This window comes from Macaca thibetana, chromosome 16, assembly GCF_024542745.1.
Source record: "Macaca thibetana thibetana isolate TM-01 chromosome 16, ASM2454274v1, whole genome shotgun sequence".
Taxonomy (NCBI): Eukaryota; Metazoa; Chordata; class Mammalia; order Primates; family Cercopithecidae; genus Macaca; species Macaca thibetana.
In genome coordinates, this window is record NC_065593.1 from 64,535,621 (window position 1) to 64,555,946 (window position 20,326).

The window sequence follows — 20,326 nt, forward strand, 5'->3', positions numbered from 1 at the left end:
TAACTGTCCCCAGAAAGGGGTGAAAATGGAATGCAGACCTCACCACCAGATTCTTCACAAATACTCAATACACAAGTAATGGCCGTTTAGGAACCAGTACTGACTAGCAAGCAGCCAGGTATGCAATGATGATAAAAAACATATGGCCAAGGGGCTGGTGGCGCACACCTGGAATCCCAGCACTTTGGGAGGCTAAGGCAGGTGGATCACCTGAGCTCAGGAGTTCGAGACCAGCCTGGCCAACATGGTGAAACCCTGTCTCTACTAAAAATACAAAAATTAGCCAGGCGTGGTAATTCCAGCTGCTCATGTGGCTAAGGCAGAATTGCTTGAACCCAGGAGGGAGAGGTTGCAGTGAGCCAAGATCGCACCACTGCACTCCAGCCTAGGTGATGGAGTGAGACTCTGTCTCAAAAAACAAAACAAAAAAATAATATGGCCGGGCATGGTAGCTCATGTCTGTAATCCTAGCACTTTGGGAGGCTGTGGCAGGCAGATCGCTTGAGCCCAGGAGTTTGAGACTAGGTTGGGCAACATAGGGAGACCCCATCTCTACAAAAAAAAAAAAAAAAAAAAATTAGCTGAGCCAGGAATTGTGGCTCATGCCTATAATCCCAGCATTTTGCGAGGCCAAGATGGGCAGACTGCTTGAGCCCAAGAGTTCAAGAACAGCCCGGGCAACACAGCGAAACTTCCTCTCCACAAAAAATACAAGATTAGCTGGGCGTAGTGGTGCGTGCCTGTGGTCCCAGCTACTTAAAAGGCTGGGCAGGAGGATTGCTTGAGCCCAGGAAGTCAAGGCTGCTGAGCTGTGATCACGCCACTGTACTCCAGCCTGGGTGACAGAGCAAGACCCTGTCTCCCCTCCCCCAGCGCATACACACAAACACTTAGCCTGCACGGTGGCACGCGCCTGTAGTCCCAGCTACTCAGGAGGCTGAGGCAGGAAAATCACTTCAGCCTGGGAGGTCCAGACTGCAATAGCCGTGATTGGACCACCACACTCCAGCCTAAGTGACACAGTAAGATCTTGTCTCAATCAATCAATAAAAATAAAATGAAATAAAATGAAATAAAATGGCAGAGTATAGCCAGCACTCTGTATCCATGATGTAGAACCTGCAGATACAAACGGCCAACTGTAACCTCTTCAAAAATCCACTGGAGAAGGGAGGCCTCTGAACAACCAACTCTAATTTCAAGTTTCTCACTTTTTTTTTTTTTTTTTTTTTTTGAAACAGTGTCTCGCTCTGTCGCCCAGACTGGAGTGCAGTGGCGCGATCTCGGTTCACTGCAAGCTCCTCCTCCCGGATTTACGCCATTCTCCTGCCTCAGCCTCCCGAGCAGCTGGGACTACAGGCGCCCGCCACCTCGCCCGGCTAGTTTTTTTGTATTTTTTAGTAGAGACGGGGTTTCACCATGTTAGCCAGGATGGTCTCGATCTCCTGACCTCGTGATCCGCCCGTCTCGGCCTCCCAAAGTGCTGGGATTACAGGCTTGAGCCACCGCGCCCGGCCAAGTTCTTCACTTCTTTAGTGAGAGTATGAATAAAATGCTAGGGCTACACAGAGGTTACTACTCATTTATGGGAAATAGCAAACATAAATCCTTAGAAGAAATGCAAAAAACCGAGACGGGCGGATCACTAGGTCAGGAGATCGAGACCATCCTGGCTAACACGGTGAAACCCCGTCTCTACTAAAAAATACAAAAAACTAGCCGGGCGAGGTGGCGGGCGCCTGTAGTCCCAGCTACTCAGGAGGCTGAGACAGGAGAATGGCCCGAACCCGGGAGGCGGAGCTTGCAGTGAGCTGAGATCCGGCCACTGCACTCCAGCCTGGGCGACAGAGCGAGACTCCGTCTCAAAAAAAAAAAAAAAGAAATGCAAAAAAGCTGCAGCAGATCCACAGAGAGCTCATACAGGCCATGACACTATACTGATCACAGTTTAATTCAAGATCAACAGAAGGCCAGGCACGGTGGCTCAAGCCTGGAATCCCTGCACTTTGGGAGACTGAGGTGGGCAGATCACCTGAGGTCGGGAATTCGAGACCAGCCTGACCAACATGGAGAAACCTCATCTTTACTAAAAATACAAAATTAGCCGGGCATGGCGGCGCATGTCTGTAATCCTAGCTACTCAGGAGGCTGAGGCAGGAGAATCACTTGAACCTGGGAGTTGGAGGTTGTGGTGAGCCGAGATCACGCCATTGCACTCTAGCCTGGGCAACAAGAGCAAAACTCCCATCTCAAAAAAAAAAAAAAGATCAACAAAAAAATTCCCATTGGCAGAGTTAACACACAGAATTGCCCTGTCCCAATCATTAGTGACAGAATTCCCAACGTGACTTTGCCTCTCACCACCTAATCCCACCCCACGTTCATAAAACTTTCTTGAGCTTAGCCAGTTCATGATGTTAACACTGACCCCGCCTTTCACACACTAGTTTAATATTTCTCAGTACCTGTGACGGTTTAGCTTTCTAGGAGGCACTCTGCATGATTCTTTTTGTAGCACCTGACAAAATGGTCAGGTTTCTTTGGGTGTTTTCTAACGATTTCCCGTGGTTATAATGATGGAAAGAACATTCTCAGGAATAAAACACTCATCACCATGCACAGGAAAGATGAGGAAAGAGCAGAAGATGGCAGGGGACACCTATGATGTTATAAGGTGAAATTATTCCATGCTTACCCGGGGCCACTTCAATAAAAAGAATCTCACACAGGTTCCAGATGAGCTCCATTGCTGACAAAATGGAGACCTAAGGGAGAAATGGAGACAGGTTTCACCTGAAATCATTCCTGAGCTTTGCTCTGAGAGCCAAGGGATAAAGCAGGCCTTGACTCACACGACAGTCATTCCTTAACCCAACAGCTACTGCAATCCTACAGGAGGATTTCCCAGAGGGGAGTCAGCACGAGGATGTTAGGCGGCGGGATGGAGGCTAACATTATTTTGTTTTAGTGGTTGTGATTTTATTTTACCGTGCATTACAAAAATAACTTGGCCAGGTGCAGTGGCTCATGCCTGTAATCCCAGCACTTTGGGAGGTCAAGGCAGGTGGCATGTTTGAGTCTAGGAGTTCGAGACCAGCTTGAGCAACATTGCGAGATTCTGTCTCAACAAAAAATATAAAAATTGGCCAAGTGTGGTGATACATCCCTGTAGTCTCAGCTACTCAGGAGGCTGAGGTGGGAGGATCACTTAAGCCCAGGAAGTTGAGTCTGCAGTGAGCCATAATCGTGCCGCTGCGTTCCTGCCTGGGCAAGAGTGAGACCCTGTCTCAAAATTTAAAAAAAGAAAAAAATATGGCCAAGCGCGGTGGCTCACACCTGTAATCCCAGCACTTTGGGAGGCCGAGACGGGTGGATCACAAGGTCAGGAGATCGAGATCATCCTAACACAGTGAAACTCCGTCTCTACTAAAAATACAAAAAATTAGCTGGGAGTGGTTGTGGGCACGTATAGTCCCAGCTACCCGGGAGGCTGAGGCAGGAAAATGGCGTGAACCCAGGAGGCGGAGCTTGCAGTGAGCTGAGATCGTGCCACTGCACTCCAGCCTGGGCGACAGAGGGAGACTCCATCTCAAAAAAAAAAAAAAAAAAAAGAAAAGAAAAGAAAAAAAGAAAAAAATATAACTTGCATGTCACCAATTATTACTTTTTTATTTTTTTTGAGATGGAGTTTGGCTCTTGTTGCCCAAGCTACAGTGCAGTGGCGTAATCTCGGCTCACTGCAACTTCCGCATCCTGGGTTCAAGTGATTCTCCTGCCTCAGCCTCCCCAGTAGCTGGGATTACAGGCGTGTGCCACCACGCCCAACTAATTTTTTGTATTTTTAGTCAAGACGGGGTTTCACCACATTGGCCAGGCTGGTCTTGAACTCCTGACCTCAGGTGATCGCCCCCAACTTGGCCTCCCAAAGTGCTGGGATCACAGGCATGAGCCACCACACCTGGCTTTTTTTTTTTTTTTTTTTTTTTTTTTGGAGACAGAGTCTCACTCTGGAGTGCACTGGTATGATTTCGGCTCACTGCAACCTCTGCCTCCAGGGTTCAAGCAATTCTCCTGCCTCAGCCTCCCGAGCAGCTGGGATTACAGGTGCACACCACCATGCCTGGCTAAATATTGTATTTTTAGTAGATGGGGTTTCCATGTTGGCCAGTATGGTCTCGAACTCCTGACCCCAAGAGATCCGCCCACCTCAGCCTCCCAAAGTGCTGGGATTACAGGCGTGAGCCACTGCTCCCAGCCTACCTCGATGAATTGATGCTTTAGCAAGGGACTTCATTTGAGTAAAAGGAAGAGACGATATTTACAAAAATATTCAGTAGATGACACGAAACACGTAGACAGAGCAAGAATTGTGAAGCTGGTATTCCAAGGACTGAAGTTTAGGAAACAGTCTATTAATGGGAAAGCCCAATATAAGACCCCGAAATAAATCAGACCTGGACCTTGCCCTTAGGAATATGCAGGCTTCCTCTCCTCACCATCCTTCGGTCCACAGACACCACGATGACTTGTTTATAAGGGTACTTCAGAGACACTGAATTACCGCCTAGTCACTTAGTGACTTTGAAAAGTATTTAATATGAAGCATCTACTAAGGAAAAAGTCATCTTCCAGCTCCAAGTAAAGTAGAGCCACTTACAACTCAGTAAAAATGTTGAGTTTGGTTAGGTGTGGCAGCTCACACCTATAATCCCAGCACTTTGGGAGGCCAAGGCAGGAGGATCACTTGAGCCCAGGAGTTCGAGACCAGCTTTGACAACATAGAGAGACCCTGTCTTTCAAAGAAAAAAAAAAATATTGAGTTCGAGAAGTGAGTAGTGTTTATGAGACTGAACAGTGATCTCACAAGATTAGTTCTCCATTTCGGGTGACAACCCCTCAACACAATTTGGTCAGGACATACATGTTCCATAAGAACTGAACATTCAGGGCCAGCACGGTGGCTCACGCCTGTAATGCCACCACTTTGGGAGGTCGAGGCGGGTGGATCACTTGAGTTCAAGAGTTTGAGACCAGCCTGGCCAACATGGTGAAACCCCATCTCTACTAAAAATACAAAAAGTAGCTGGGCTTGGTGGTACGCACCTGTAGGACCCAGCTATTCTGGAGGCTGAGGCAGGAGAACTGCTTGAACCTAGGGCACTCGAGCCTGAGTGACAGAGCGAGATTCCGTCTCAAAAAAAAAAAAAAAAAAAAAAAAAAAGAACCAAACATTCACTCAAGTATTTAACAAGCATTTCCTTGTGAGCTAGACCTTGAAAGGGGCAAGACAATCACTGTCACCCAAAGGAGCTGCCTATCTACCTGAAGAGACTTCTGCCGTAACAGGAACTGCAAAGCCACCCCAGGTGGGTGCCCAGGACACAGGACACAGTGGTGCTAAAACAACAAAGGTGACTCCCCTTACCTGGCTGCTGAACTGGCGGCCGCTGGCTGGATCTTTAGCAGCAACTAACGAAACACAAAACATTTTAAGTGAGCAATGGAACTCTTAGGCTTATTTTCATAGCTGAATATTCCAGGGTCTATGGCCTGAGCCTTTGTTTCCTTTAATGACAAAAATTAAAAGAAATTATAATCTCTTCTAATTATGGATTTTTTTGTTATTAATGCTTCATATCCCTTCAATTCTCAAACCAAAGGCCCTGAAGTTCCCAAATGGCACTTTCAACTGCAACAAAGTTACCATAAAGGTCTCTGACCTTTGTCAGAGTGGCTTCATGTGTGGCTCACACCTGTAAGCCCAACACTTGGGAGGCTGATGTGAAAGGACTGCTTGAGCCCAGGAGTTCAAGACCAGCCTTGGCAAAATTAGGGAGACCCTGTCTCTACAAAAAATTTAAAAATTATCAGAACAAATGTCTCTGAGGAAGAGGGGACAAAAATTTTTTTTAATAGCCAGGCATGGTGGTACACACCTGCAATCCCAACTACTTGGAAGGCTGAGGTAGGAAGATCACTTGAGCCCAGGAAGTGAGGTCACGGCTGCAATGAGCCACAATGTGTCTTTGCACTCCAGCCTGGGCAACCTTGTCTCAGAAAAAAAAAAAAGTCCAGGCACAGTGGCTGACTCCTGTAATCCCAGCACTCTGGGAGTCCAAGGCAGGCAGATCACTTGAGACCAGGAGTTCAAGACCAGCCTGACCAACATAGTGAAACCCCACCTCTATTAAAAATACAGAAATTAGCTGGGCTTGGTGGTATGCAACTGTAGTCCCAGCCACTCGGGAGGCTGGCTGAGGCTGGAGAATCGCTTGAACCTGGGAGGTGGAGGTTGCAGTGACCTGAGTTCATGCCACAGCACTTCAACCTGGGCGACAGAGTGACACTCGGTCTCAAAAAAAAAAAATACTCTAAATGATTACCAAAAAAGTAAAGATTGTGAAAGATGGAAAAGTAAGTTTTGGACTGGAATATCAATCAAACTTTACCTCACAGTATTTATGCATAAATACTCAAAATACCAACACACACACACACACACACACACACACACACACACACACACAGTCCTTACTTGCAACCTGGTGCATTTCCTCCATACATGCTCTTATGACTGATCGGTAGTTTTTACTCACTCGAACCAATCTATAAAAAATGAAATAACACACAAGATGAGCCTGGAACATCTTGTAGTGCTAGAAAAGAAGAAAACACTCAAATAAATGTAGAAATTTGCTGAAAGAAAGAGGGGAGCCATTGTGAAGGAGCTCGTAACCTTCTGAAGCTGGAACAACTTGGGCAACAAAATAAAACGCCACAAAACAACCCATGGGCTAAAGTTAATATCCATAAACCCATACTGACATTAATTGTTGCAGATGAAATCTACTTAGTCAGACCTTGTCTCAAAAAAATAGATACATAAAGTTATTTAATGGCCGAGCCCAGTGGCTCAGGTCTGTAATCCCAGCACTTTGGGAGGTGAAAGCGGGCGGACCACCTGAGGTCAGGTGTTTGAGACCAGCCTGGCCAACCTGGTGAAACTTAGTCTCTACTAAAAATACAAAAATCCCAGCTACTCGGGAGGCTGAAGTAGGAGAATCTCTTGAACTCGGGAGGCGGAGATTGCAGTGAGCCAAGATCATGTCATTGCACTCCAACCTGGGCGACAGAGCGAGACTCCATCTCAAAAAAAAATAAAAAATAAAAAATAAGACAGGGTCCCCTGCCATCAAGGAATTATAGGACTTTTGACATGTTTTTTCCTAGAAGTGACAATAGATTTCTCAAACTCACCAATATTACCCACCAGAGTCCCTTAAAACCAATAATCAGGCCAGGTGCAGTGGCTCACGCCTATAATCCCAGCACTTTGGGAGGCCGAAGTGGGCAGATCACTTGAGGTCAGGAGTTCAAGACCGGCCTGGCCAACATGATGAAACCCTCTCTACTAAATATGCAAAAATTAGCCAGGCGTGGTGGCACATACCTGTAATCCCAGCTATTCGGGAGGCTGAGGCAGGAGAATGGCTTGAACCCAGGAGGCAGAGGCTGCAGTGGGCCGAGATTGCCACTGCACTCCAGCCCAGGTAACAGAGTCAAAAAAAACAGGGCACGGCCAGGCGCGGTGGCTCACGCCTATAATCCCAACACTTTGGGAGGCCAAGATGGGCAGATCACGAGGTCAGGAGATCGAGACCATCCTGGCTAACATGGTAAAACCCCGTCTCTACTAAAAATACAAAAACATTAGCCAGGAGTAGTGACGGGCACCTGTAGTCCCAGCTGCTCGGGAGGCTGAGGCAGGAGAATGGCGTGAACCCGGGAGGCAGAGCTTGCAGTGAGCCGAGATGGCGCCACCGCACTCCAGCCTGGGTGACTGAGCAAGACTTCGTCTCAACAACAACAAAAAAAAAGGCCGGGCGCGGTGGCTCAAGCCTGTAATCCCAGCACTCTGGGAGGCCGAGGCAGGCGGATCACGAGGTCAGGAGATCGAGACCATCCTGGCTAACACGGTGAAACCCCATCGCTACTAAAAAAAATACAAAAAACTAGCCTGGCGAGGTGGCGGGCGCCTGTAGTCCCAGCTATTCGGGAGGCTGAGGCAGGAGAATGGCGTAAACCCGGGAGGCGGAGCTTGCAGTGAGCTGAGATCCGGCCACTGCACTCCAGCCCGGGCGACAGAGCGAGACTCCGTCTCAAAAAAAAAAAAAAAAAAAAAAACCAAAAAACAGGGCCGAGCATGGTGGCTCACGCCTGTAATCCCATCACTTTGGGAGGCCAAGACGGGTGGATCACGAGGTCAGGATATGGAGACCATCATGGCTAACACGGTGAAACCCCATCTCTACTGAAAATACAAAAAATTAGCCAGGCGTGGTGGCGGGGACCTATAGCCCCAGCTACTCAGGAGCCTGAGGCAGGAGAATGGCTTGAACCCAGGAGGCGGAGCTTGCAGTGAGCAGAGATCGCGCCACTGCACTCTAGCCTGGGCGACAATGTGAAACTCTGTCTTGAAAAAAACAGAAAAAGGCCGGGCGCGGTGGCTCAAGCCTGTAATCCCAGCACTTTGGGAGGCCGAGACGGGTGGATCACGAGGTCAGGAGATCGAGACCATCCTGGATAACACGGTGAAACCCCGTCTCTACTAAGAAATACAAAAAACTAGCCGGGCGAGGTGGCGGGCGCCTGTAGTCCCAGCTACTCAGGAGGCTGAGGCCGAAGAATGGCGTGAACCCGGGAGGCGGAGCTTGCAGTGAGCTGAGATCCGGCCACTGCACTCCAGCCTGGGCTACAGAGCGAGACTCCGTCTCAAAAAAAAAAAAAAAAAAAAAAAAAAAAAAAAAAAAAACAGAAAAACCACCAATAATCACTCTCACACACACTCACACAGAAGTTGACCTGGGTCTTGTCCAGAATGATTCATTTGTGAAAAGCTTATCAAAGAAGTAATATACCAACACTGCCCATGCCCTAGCCATGTGAAGGGATGCTGACAAAAGTCTAACACAGGAGTTCTTAAACTCCAGTGTGCTGGAGATTTTAAGATCCAACCAGAGATTTTGATTTTGATGATCTGCGGTGGGTCCCAAAAGTCTACAATTTACAAGTACTACTCTGATAATTATGAAGTTATGAACTACAATTCAAGAAAATCCTAATCTATAAATACTACAAGAGTTTTCTGGTCTGTTGTCAGATAATGTCTCAACCATAATTTTTAGAGACAAAACTGTTATATTAATTTTCAAATCTCCCAACAATGTGACCTCATTCAATGACTCTCACATGCTTGTGTGGCCTAAATTTTCTTCTTTAGAGGGTAAGTAAAATAGCACTATAAATAAAGCTTGTCAAGCCAGCCAATCAACAGCATTTGCATATTCCTGCTAAGTCTTCCCATCACTGCTAATGTACATTGTCCAGTACTAATGCCTCAACTAGAACCAGGAGTCTCTTATTTCTTTACGCAACCCTTAAAACACACAAAAAGACAACAATGTACTTCATTTGGCTTTCCACAGTGTAGAGTGGGCTTCAACACCAAACAGCAACCAACTTACTGAGATTTTCTGGATTTTCCAGTCAACTCTTCATCAATTCTCTGGAGGCCCAAAAAGATTCCATGGGATTCATTGAAGAGTTTTCTCAAGATTTGAGAGTAAACATCTACATCCTTACGGATGATATAGATAAAGGGGCAACTTGGCACCATCTCTGATTTTTCTGAAACAAAACAGGAAAAAAAAAAAAAAATTAACATCTATTACGATCATCCCCAAAAGTCAATCTACTCTAAAAAAAATGTTTTGTGGCCGGGCACGGTGGCACATGCCTATAATCCCAGCACTCTGGGAGGCCAAGGCAGGCGGATCACGAGGTCAGGAGCTCGAGACCAGGCTGGCCAACATAGCAAAACCCTGTCTCTACTAAAAATACAAAAATTAGCTGGGTGTGGTGGCGCGTGCCTTCATTCCCAGCTACTCAGGAGACTGAGGCAGGAGAATTGCTTTAACCGGGGAGGCAGAAGTGGCAGTGAGCCAAGATCGCACCACTGCATTCCAGCCTGGACAGAGTGAGACTCCATCTAGGAAGGATGGACGGACGGACAGACGGACGGACGGACGGACGGACGGAAGGGAAAGAAAGAAAACAAATCAAATGTCAAGATTCCAGTTTTATCCTGCTACTGGAGGGAGACTGTATCAGGAAAAGAAAAAGATTCACATCCTATCCAATAGCTGATGGAACTTAGAAAATCAAGCCAAGGACAAGCTATGTCACTCTCCAGCTCCATCTGTGCTTTGGATGCTAGCTCAGCCTACAGAACTATTATTCAGCTGAATCCATGCTATGGACACAAAAGTGATGGCCAAGCATCTGCAAGGTTCACAATAAGGAAGCTACTGAGGAATTTGGTCACTTTGGACAAAGAAAAACAGATAAAAAGCTTGACATTTTAAATATGAAGAAAATTTTTCATGAAAACTACTGTTAATTTTTTTCCAGGATTCAACATCTTCAAGATCTCAAAAATCAATGAAAATCTAAAATAGCTAACATTTCAAAAATAAAAATGCCAAAATGCAGCAGGATCACTCGAGGCCAGAAGTGTGAGACCAGCCTAGGCAACAAAACGAGACTCCCATCTCTACAAAAAAAAAAAAAAATTAGCTGGGTGTGGGGGCACGGTGACCTGTAGTCTTAGCTACCAGGAAGACTGAGGTGGAGGATCACTTGAGCCCAGGAGGGAGAGGCTGCAGTGAGCCATGATTGCACTGTACTCCAGCCTGGGTGACACAACAAAACCCTGTTGTATCTTGAAAACAAAATAAAGAAAATTAAAATGGTACAAAACAAATTCAATTGTTTCAGTCCACAACTAGTCAAATCTGAGGTAATAAACAGAAAAACAACCAGATGTGCCAAGATGGACAATTTGGAAGAAAAAAAACCCCTACCTTTTTTGCTGAAGGAGGTTTCACACACCAGCATCTCCCCTGGACCCCAGTCAAAACACATTTGGTTCTTCTTGGAATTCACACCTGGAATCACCTAGTAAATAAGACATAGAAATCTAAAATGAAGAATGTTCTTCTTACTGAAGTCGTTCTATTCTTTTTTTTTGAGACAGCGACTCACTCTGTCTCCCAGCCTGGTGTACAGTGGCACAATCTCAGCTCACTCCAATCTCCGCCTCCTGGGTTCAAGGTCTTCTACTGCCTCAACCTCCTGAGTAGCTGGGACTATAGATGTGTGCAACCATACCCGGCTTTTTTTTTTTTTTTTCATTTTTAGTAGAAATGGAGTTTCACCATATTGCCCAGGCTGGTTACAAACTCCCGAGCTCAGGTGATCCGCCCGCCTCAGCCTCCCAAAGTGCTAGGACTACAGGCGTGAGCCACTGTGCCCGCCTGGCTGAAAAACACTTTCCACCATGCCGGCCTGGCTGAAAAACACTTTAAGTGAAGAGCACAGCTGGTCCTGTAATAACATTGTATCCTTCAATAACATGTTCTTTTTTTTTTTTTTTTTTTTTTTTGAGACGGAGTCTCGCTCTGTCGCCCAGGCTGGAGTGCAGCGGCCGCATCTCAGCTCACTGCAAGCTCCGCCTCCCGGGTCTACGCCATTCTCCTGCCTCAGCCTCCCGAGTAGCTGGGACTACAGGCGCCCGCCACCTCACCCGGCTAGTTTTTTGTATTTTTAGTAGAGACGGGGTTTCACCGTATTAGCCAGGCTGGTCTCGATCTCCTGACCTTGTGATCCGCCCGTCTCGGCCTCCCAAAGTGCTGGGATTACAGGCTTGAGCCACCGCGCCCCGCCCAATAACATTTTCTTATAACACTAGTAAGAAAAATTCATTTTGTGCTGGGCACAGTGGCTCCCACCTGTAATCCCAGCACTTTGGGAGGCTGAGGCGGGCAGATCATCTGAGGTCAGGAGTTCGAACTCTTGTTGCCCAGGCTGGAGTGCCGTGACGCGATCTCACGATCTCCGCTCACTGCAACCTCTGCCTCCTGTGTTCAAGCGATTCTCCTGCCTCAGCTTCTTGAGTAGGTGGGATTACAGGCATGCGCCACCACGCTAGGTTAATTTTTGTATTTTTTTTAGTAGAGACGGGGTTTCGCCATGTTGGCCAGGCTGGTCTCGAACTCCTAGCCAGGTGTGGTGGCTCACGCCTGTAATCCCAACACTTTGGGAGGCCGAGGTAGGCGGATCACGAGGTCAGGAGTTCAAGACCAGCCTGACCAAGATGGTGAAACCCCATCTCTACCAAAAATATAAAAATTAGCTGGGTGTGGTGGCACGCACCTGTAATCTCAGCTACTCAGGAGGGTGAGGTAGAAGAATCGCTTGAACCTGGGAGCCAGAGGTTGCAGTGAGATGAGATGGCGCCACTGCACTCCACCCTTGGTGACAAAGTGAGACTCCGTCTCAAAAAAAGAAAGAGGCCAGCCGCAGTGGCTCACACTTGTAATCCCAGCACTTTGGGAGGCCGAGGTGGGCAAATCACGAGGTCAGGAGATCCAGACCATCCTGGCTAACACGGTGAAATCCCGTCTCTACTAAAAATACAAAACAAAATTAGCCGGGCATGGTGGTGGGCGCCTGTAGTCTCAACTACTGCGGGAGGCTGAGGCAGGAGAATGGTGTGAACCCAGGAGGCCGAGCTTGCAGTGAGCCCAGAGGGGCGCCACTGCACTCCAGCCTGGGCAACAGAGCGAGACTCCGTCTCAGAAAAAAAAAAAAAAAGAAATGAAACCATCCCTCTACCTACCCTGAGATGAATGCATACATAAATTTTTCCTCTACTCCCTCTTTTCACAGGTAAAATGCAGATTTACTGAGGCTAATCAGAGACTCACAAGAATGTAACCATTTGCCTCCTCACTGCCTAACCTCCCTTTTTTGCCCCTCCTGCTAGTTCCTTCCTCTTTAACTACTGATGTTCCCAAAACCATCTCTGGAAAAAGCACAAGTCTCAGATCCTCCTGGGACCTGTGTTTTTTCCCGGTTGGATCCTCAACCTTAGCTAAATAAACCTTTATCGGTTAAGACCTGCCTCAGTCAGCGGTTAACAAGAGAAAGAGGGAAAACAAAAGCATTCCAAGTAGCAGAAACGGTAGGTATGTCGCACATAAAGTCCATGAATTTTTTTTTTTTTTTTTTTTTTTTTTTTTTTTTTTGAGACGGAGTCTCGCTCTGTCGCCCAGGCTGGAGTGCAGTGGCCGGATCTCAGCTCACTGCAAGCTCCGCCTCCCCGGTTCACGCCATTCTCCTGCCTCAGCCTCCCAAGTAGCTGGGACTACAGGCGCCCGCCACCTCGCCCGGCTAGTTTTTTGTATTTTTAGTAGAGACGGGGTTTCACCATGTTAGCCAAGATGGTCTCCATCTCCTGACCTCGTGATCCGCCCGTCTCGGCCTCCCAAAGTGCTGGGATTACAGGCTTGAGCCACCGCGCCCGGCCAAATTTTTTTTATACACATCACAGATCATCCACAGTTGACATACTCTCTTCAAAGTTCAAATGGAATTGAATGCACAGCGATAAAATATGAATAGTCTCCTGAAATAATACGTTTAATAAACCTTAGGTCACACAAGCAGAAACTCAACGTGCCGCGATGCAGAGCTTAATATGGCTGGAAGAAAAACATAAATTCCTCTGCTTGGGCTGAACCCACTCTAATACCCAAGAGGAAATGCGAGGGAAGTAGAAAGGTCAGCAAGACAAAGGAAGGAAAGGGACGGACTGGGACCTTCGAGGCCTGGCTTTGTGACTGGTGGCAGAAACCCCGCGACCACTACGACCCGAGGTCGGGCACCTCGTTAACACTGCGACCTCCGGAAAGTGGCAACTGAATCAAGGGAAGGGGACGAGAGCCTCGCGGCCAGTAGGGAAGCAGACAAGCCTGAAGTAACGAAGCAGACGCAGTTCTCAACCCACAAGGACGATCAAGCCTGTTCGGGGTGCCCTTACAGTGACTGCTGGCTCGCCATCGAGCTCCTCCATAGCGCCGAAGCCCAGGGTCTGGGAAGTCGCCGGGACGTCAATGCTTCCCGCTCAGGCCTCCCGCTCAGAGCTGGCTGAGCGACAGGACCCCGCCTGGGCGCCTCCTGCAGCGCCTGCAAGCCCAAACCTTCAGTGCTGCGGCGCTCTCTTCCCTCAGCCACGGCCACCCCTCTGCGGTCCTCTGCGCGCGTCCTTCCTTCCTGGCGTCGACAGCAAGTCAGGGAAAACAGCGCCGAGGACGGACTGCACTCACAGTACCGCGCTAACAGGATCAGGCGGCGCCGCGGACACCCTGGTGCCGAGCGGAGAGAAGGCCCCCGGAGAGGGCGGGCGGGGCAGGAGGAACCCTTGGCCAGAGACGGTGCGACTGCGCGTGCGTAGGCTGGGGCGGCGGCACCTGGGTGGTAACTTGTGCCGGACTGAGGTCCCAGTAAGCCTGCAAGCTTTCTCAACTCTGGGAGTCCTCGCTCCATCCTTATCTCCACCTTAGTGTCGTAGCAGCCACTTGTCCAAACCCAAACAGTCAAATGGGCTTGTGCTGGAAAGCAGTAGCCGTCACTCCCACACTAGAACACACACAAGAGGCACGGGGACAAAATCGATGCTCCTGAAGGATTAGAGGCTTGAGGTGGCTCTCAAGCCTCTAATCCCAGCACTTCGGCAGCCCGAGATGGGCGGATCACTGGAGGTCAGGTGTTCAAGACCAGCCTGGCCAATATGATGAAACCTCGTCACTACTAAAAATATTTTTAAAAATTAGCCGGGCTTGGGCAGGGTGCGGTGCCTCACGCCTGTAATCCCCAAACTTTGGGAAGCCGAGGCGGGTGGATCACAAGTTTAGGAGTTCGAGACCAGCGTGGCCAATATGGGGAAACCCCCATCTCTACTAAACATACAAAATTTAGGCCGGGCGCGGTGGCTCACGCCTGTAATCCCAGCACTTTGGGAGGTCGAGGTGGGTGAATCACCTGAGGTTGGGAGTTCGAGATCAGCCTGACCAACGGGGAGAAACCCTATCTCCACTAAAATTACAAAATTAGCTGGGCGTGGTGGCGGACACCTGAGGCAAGAGAATCGTTTGAACCCAGGAGGCAGAGGTTGCAGTCGGCCGAGATCGTGCCACTGCACTCAAGTCTGGGTGACCAAAAAAAAAAAAAAAAAAATTAGCCGGACTTGGTGATGCGCGCCTGTAATCCCAGCACTTTGGGAGGCCGAGATTGGCGGATCACGAGGTCAGGAGATCGAGACCATCCTGGCTAATACGGTGAAAACCCGTCTCTACTAAAAAATACAAAAAACTAGCCGGGCGAAGTGGCGGGCACCTGTAGTCCCAGCTACTCGGGAGGCTGAGGCAGGAGAATGGCGTAAACCCGGGAGGTGGAGCTTGCAGTGACCCGAGATCCGGCCACTGCACTCCAACCTGGGTGACAGAGCGGGACTCCGTCTCAAAAAAAGAAAATAGCAAAATTATCCAGGTGTGGTGGCACATGCTATAGTTCCAGCTACTCGGGAGGCTGAGGTTGGGGTGATCGCTTGAGCTCCAGAGGCAGAGGTTGCAGTCAGCCGAGATCCTGGCACTCCGGTGAGAAAGTGACACCCTGTTTCAAAAAAAAAAAAAGAAGAGAGAGAGAGAAAGAAAAGAAAGAAAGGAAGGAGGGAGTGAGGGAGGGAAGGAAAGAGAAAGAGAAAGAAAGCAAAGGTGAGCTGGGTGCTGTGGCTCATACCTGTAATCCCAGCACTTTGGGAGACTGAGGTGGGAAGGACTGCTTGACCCCAGCAGCTTGAGACCAGTTTAGGCAACATAGTGAGATTGTCTCTACCAAATATAACACAATTAAGAGAAAAAAATTAAAAAATTAAAAAATTAGCATGGTGACACATGCTTGTGGTCGCAGCTACTTATGGGAGGCTGAGGTGGGAGAATCGCTTGAGCCCAGGAGGTTGAGGCTGCAGTGAGCCATGATGATGTCACTACATTCCAGCCTGGGCCAAAGAGCAAGACTCTGTCCCAATACAAAATAAAATAAAACGTAATTAAAAAAAAAAAAAAGAAGAAGGCCGGGCACGGTGGCTCACGCCTATAATCTCAGTAATTTGGGAGGTCCCATCCTGGCTAACACAGTGAAACCCCGTCTCTACTAAAAAAATACAAAAAAATAGCCGGGCGAGGTGGTGGGCGCCTGTAGTCCCAGCTACTCAGGAGGCTGAGGCAGGAGAATGGCGCAAACCCGGGAGGCGGAGCTTGCAGTGAGCTGAGATCCGGCCACTGCACTCCAGCCTGGGCGACAGAGTGAGACTCCGTCTCAAAAAAAAAAAAAAAAAAAAATTTGGGAGGCCAAGGCCAGCAGATCACGAGGTCAGGAGTTCGAGTCCAACCTGGCCAATATGGTAAAACCCCATCTCTACTAAAAATATAAAAATTAGTCGGGCATGGTGGTGGGTGCCTGTAGTCCCAGCTACTCGAGAGGCTGAGGCAGGAGAATCTCTTGAACCCAGGAGGCAGAGGTGGCAGTGAGGTGAGATCGCTCCATTGAACTCCAGCCTAGGCAACAAGAGCAAAACTCTGTCTCAAAAAAAAAAAAAAAAAAAAGAAAAAAGAAAAAGAAAGAAAGAAAGCCAAAGTATCAAGTGTGGAATTTTCCACTTGTGGCATCATGTTGGTACTCAAGAAGTTTTGAAATTTGGAATATTTCCCATTTCAGATTTTCATATTAGAGACACTCAGCCTGTGCTAGCTTCTTGGCATTCACTGCGAGTACAATCTTGGGTCCCATCATTTTTGCCATGACACAGGTAGAAAGAGGTTTTTTTTAAAATTACTTTATTTTTTGAGATGGAATCTTGCACTGTTGCCCAGGCTGGAGTGCAGTGGCAGGATCTCAGCTCACTGCAGCCTCGTCTTCCCATGTTCAAGCGATCCTCATGCCTCAGCCTCCCTAGTAACTGGGACTACAGGCACATACCACCATGCCCAGCTAATGTTTGTGTTTTTAGTAGAGACGATATTTCACCATGTTGTCCAGGCTGGTCTTGAACTCCTGACTTCAAGTGATCTGCCCACCTCGGCCTCCCAAAGTGCTGGGATTACAGGTGTGAGCCCTGAAGCCTAGCCGATAGCGTTTCTACAATATCATCAGCATTCGGCCGCCAGGCTTCCTGCAGTATTGAGAAATTCAGTTTTTTTTGTTTGTTTTTGAGACAGTGTCTCTCTCTGTCACCCAGATTGGATTGCAGTGGCAGGATCTTGGCTCACCACAACCTCTGCCTCCCAGGCTCAAACGATTCTCCTGCCTCAGCTGCCTGAGTAACTGGGATTATAGGCACGCGTCACCATCATCTAGCTAATTTTTGTATTTTTAGTAGAAACAGCGTTTGGTCACGTTGGCTAGGATGGTTTTGAACTCTTGATCTCACGTGATCCACCTGTCTTGGCCTCCCAAAGTGATGGGATTACAGGCGTGAGTCACTGCACCTGGCCAGAATTCACTATTCACATTCGTACAGTATTCACAAATAGCTGAAGTACTCAACTAAACTATGTTATAGAATGAAAGAAAATTTTGGCCGGGCGCGGTGAACCAGCACTTTGGGAGGCCGAGACAGGCGAATCACGAGGTCAGGAGATCAAGACCATCCTGGTTAATACGGTGAAACCCCGTCTCTACTAAAAAGTACAAAAAACTAGCCGGGCGAGGTGGCGGGCGCCTGTAGTCCCAGCTACTTGGGAGGCTGAGGCAGGAGAATGGCGTGAACCCGGGAGGCGGAGCTTGCAGTGAGCTGAGATCTGGCCACTGCACTCCAGCTTGGGCGACAGAGCGAGACTCCGTCTCAAAAAAAAACAAAAAGAAAAAAAAAAAGAAAATTTGGTGGTATAAAGTACACAAGTTTAGTCACGTGTATTATAAATTTGGTATGTGTTTAGGGATTCTGGCGAGGACTTAAAGCTCTAAACAAAACTCTATGATTCTTTTTTTTTTTTTTTTTTGAGACGGAGTCTCGCTGTGTCTCCCAGGCTGGAGTGCAGTGGCGTGATCTCGGCTCACTGCAAGCTCCGCCTCCCGGGTTCACGCCATTCTCCCGCCTCAGCCTCCCAAGTAGCTGAGACTACAGGCGCCCGCCACCACTCCCGGCTAGTTTTTTGTATTTTTAGTAGAGACGGGGTTTCACCATGTTAGCCAGGATAGTCTCGATCTCCTGACCTCGTGATCCACCCGCCTCGGCCTCCCAAAGTGCTGGGATTACAGGCTTGAGCCACCGCGCCCGGCCAAACTCTATGATTCTTGTTCTCCTACCCCTTTTAGATTTTTTCTTTGAGACAGAGTCTCACTCTCTCACCTAGGCTGGAGTACAGTGGCATGATCTCGGCTCAATGCAACCTCCATCTCCTGGCTTCAAGCAGTTCTCTTGGCTCAGCCTTCCCAGTAGCTGGGACTACAGGTGTGTGCCACCATGCCTGGCTAATTTTTTTTTTTTTTTTCAAGATGTAGTCTCGCTCTGTTGCCTGGGCTGGAGTGCAACAGCACGATCTCGGCTCACTGCAACCTCCGCCTTCCAGATTCAAGCAATTCTCCTGCCTCAGCCTCCTGAGTAGCTGGGATTACAGGCATGGGCCACCACACCTGGCTAATTTTTGGGTTTTTTTGTTTTGTTTTGTTTTTGAGACGGAGTCTCGCTCTGTCGCCCAGGCTGGACTGCAGTGGCCAGATCTCAGCTCACTGCAAGCTCCGCCTCCCGGGTTTACTCTATTCTCCTGCCTCAGCCTCCCGAGTAGCTGGGACTACAGGCGCCCACCACCTCGCCCAGCTAGTTTTTTGTATTTTTTAGTAGAGACGGGGTTTCACCATGTTAGCCAGGATGGTCTCGATCTCCTGACCTCGGGATCCGCCCGTCTCGGCCTCCCAAAGTGCTGGGATTACAGGCTTGAGCCACCGCGCCCAGCCAATTTTTGTATTTTTAATAGAGACAAGGTTTCACCACGTTGGTCAAACTTGTCTCAAACTCCTGACCTTGTGATTTTCCTGCCTTGGCCTCCCAAAGTGCTGGGATTACAGACGTGTGTCACCATGCCCGGCCCTCTTACCCCTTTTAGGAATGATGTATTTTTCTTTGGCAGCTGATCCTGCAGAATTCTGGCTAGTTGATCCTTTTGTGTTTGTGTGTGTGTGTGTGTGTGTGTGTGTGTGTGTGTGTGTGAGAGAGAGAGAGAGAGAGAGAGATGGGGTTTCACTCTGTCACCCAGGCTGGAGTGCAGTGGTGCAATCTTGGCTCACTGCTAATTTTTTTTTTTTTTTTTGCAACATACATGGGGTTTTGCTATATTGCCCAGGCTTGTCTTAAACTCCTTAGCTCAAGAGATGCTCCTGCCTTGGTCTCTCAAAATGCTGGGATTACAGGCATGAGCCACTGCACCCTGACAGTTCACTCTATTCTTACTCTGTATTTCTTTTTCCTTTTCTTTTTTTTTTTTTTTTTTTTTTTTTCCTGAGACAGAATCTCGCTCTGTCCCTAAGCTGGAGTGCAGTGGTGCTATCTCGGCTCACTGTATCTTCTGCCTCCGAGGTTCAAGTGATTTTCCTGCCTCAGCCTCCCAAGTAACTGGGATTACAGGCGTATGCCAACATGCCAGGCTAATTTTTGTATTTTTAGTAGAGACGGGGTTTCACCATATTGCCCAGGCTGGTCTTGAACTGCTCACCTCAGGTGATCTGCCTGCCTCAGCCTTGCAAAGAGCTGGGATTACAAGCGTGAGCTACCATGCCTGGCCCTTACTCTGTAGTTCTTTTTTGTTTGTTTGTTTGTTTTTCTGAGATGGAGTTTTACTCTTGTTGCCCAGGCTGGAGTACAATGATGCGATCTCAACTCACCACAACCTCCGCCTCCCTGGTTCAAGCGATTATCCTGCCTCAGCCTCTTGAGTAGCTGGGATTACAGGCATGCGCCACCACGTCTAGCTAATTTTGTATTTTTACTAGAGACGGGGTTTTTCCATGTTGGTCAGGCTGGTCTCCAACCCCCAGCCTCAGGTGATCCGCCCACCTCGGCCTCCCAAAGTTCTGGGATTACATGCGTGAGCCACTGCACTGGGCCTCTTACCAGAGTTTCTAGTTAACCGTTAATGGTACAAACTGCTCACTGTCTCTCCCCATTAATTCTTTTATTTACCTAGTAGGACCCAGAAACTGTGCTTGCTGCTGGAAATAAAAGTGTGATACTACAGACAGACCTCTGCTTCTGTGCAACTTCTATTCTACTGGAGGAGACAAAACACACACACACACAAATTTAGGTCACGACAACTCGACTGGTGTTCCTGGTACTATTCTATGAATTTTTTTTTTTTTTTTTTTTTTG

At 48.3% G+C, this 20,326-nt stretch overlaps 4 protein-coding genes across 9 annotated transcripts in view; 2 read left to right on the forward strand and 2 right to left on the reverse strand.

The window, feature by feature from the left end:
- The window catches only part of NUP85 (nucleoporin 85), a 33,118-nt gene extending 19,065 nt beyond the window's left edge, over window positions 1-14,053 (reverse strand). Inside the window, exons 1-6 of one of the 2 annotated variants that reach the window (XM_050764262.1) lie at window positions 13,943-14,053; window positions 10,923-11,016; window positions 9,525-9,687; window positions 6,536-6,606; window positions 5,426-5,469; window positions 2,696-2,765 (exon numbers count right to left, since the gene is read on the reverse strand). In XM_050764262.1, coding sequence (XP_050620219.1) covers window positions 2,696-2,765; window positions 5,426-5,469; window positions 6,536-6,606; window positions 9,525-9,687; window positions 10,923-11,016; window positions 13,943-13,975 — 475 coding nt within the window. In that variant the 5' untranslated portion in view covers window positions 13,976-14,053. The remainder of the gene's footprint in view (window positions 1-2,695; window positions 2,766-5,425; window positions 5,470-6,535; window positions 6,607-9,524; window positions 9,688-10,922; window positions 11,017-13,942) is intronic. The other variant, XM_050764261.1, reaches the window with a different exon arrangement.
- The window catches only part of JPT1 (Jupiter microtubule associated homolog 1), a 135,996-nt gene that overhangs the window by 46,620 nt on the left and 69,050 nt on the right, over window positions 1-20,326 (forward strand). The gene's annotated exons all lie outside the window — the stretch shown is intronic.
- Window positions 1-20,326, reverse strand: part of MRPS7 (mitochondrial ribosomal protein S7) — a 172,036-nt gene that overhangs the window by 44,882 nt on the left and 106,828 nt on the right. The window lies entirely within an intron of this gene.
- Window positions 1-20,326, forward strand: part of ATP5PD (ATP synthase peripheral stalk subunit d) — a 221,631-nt gene that overhangs the window by 22,432 nt on the left and 178,873 nt on the right. The gene's annotated exons all lie outside the window — the stretch shown is intronic.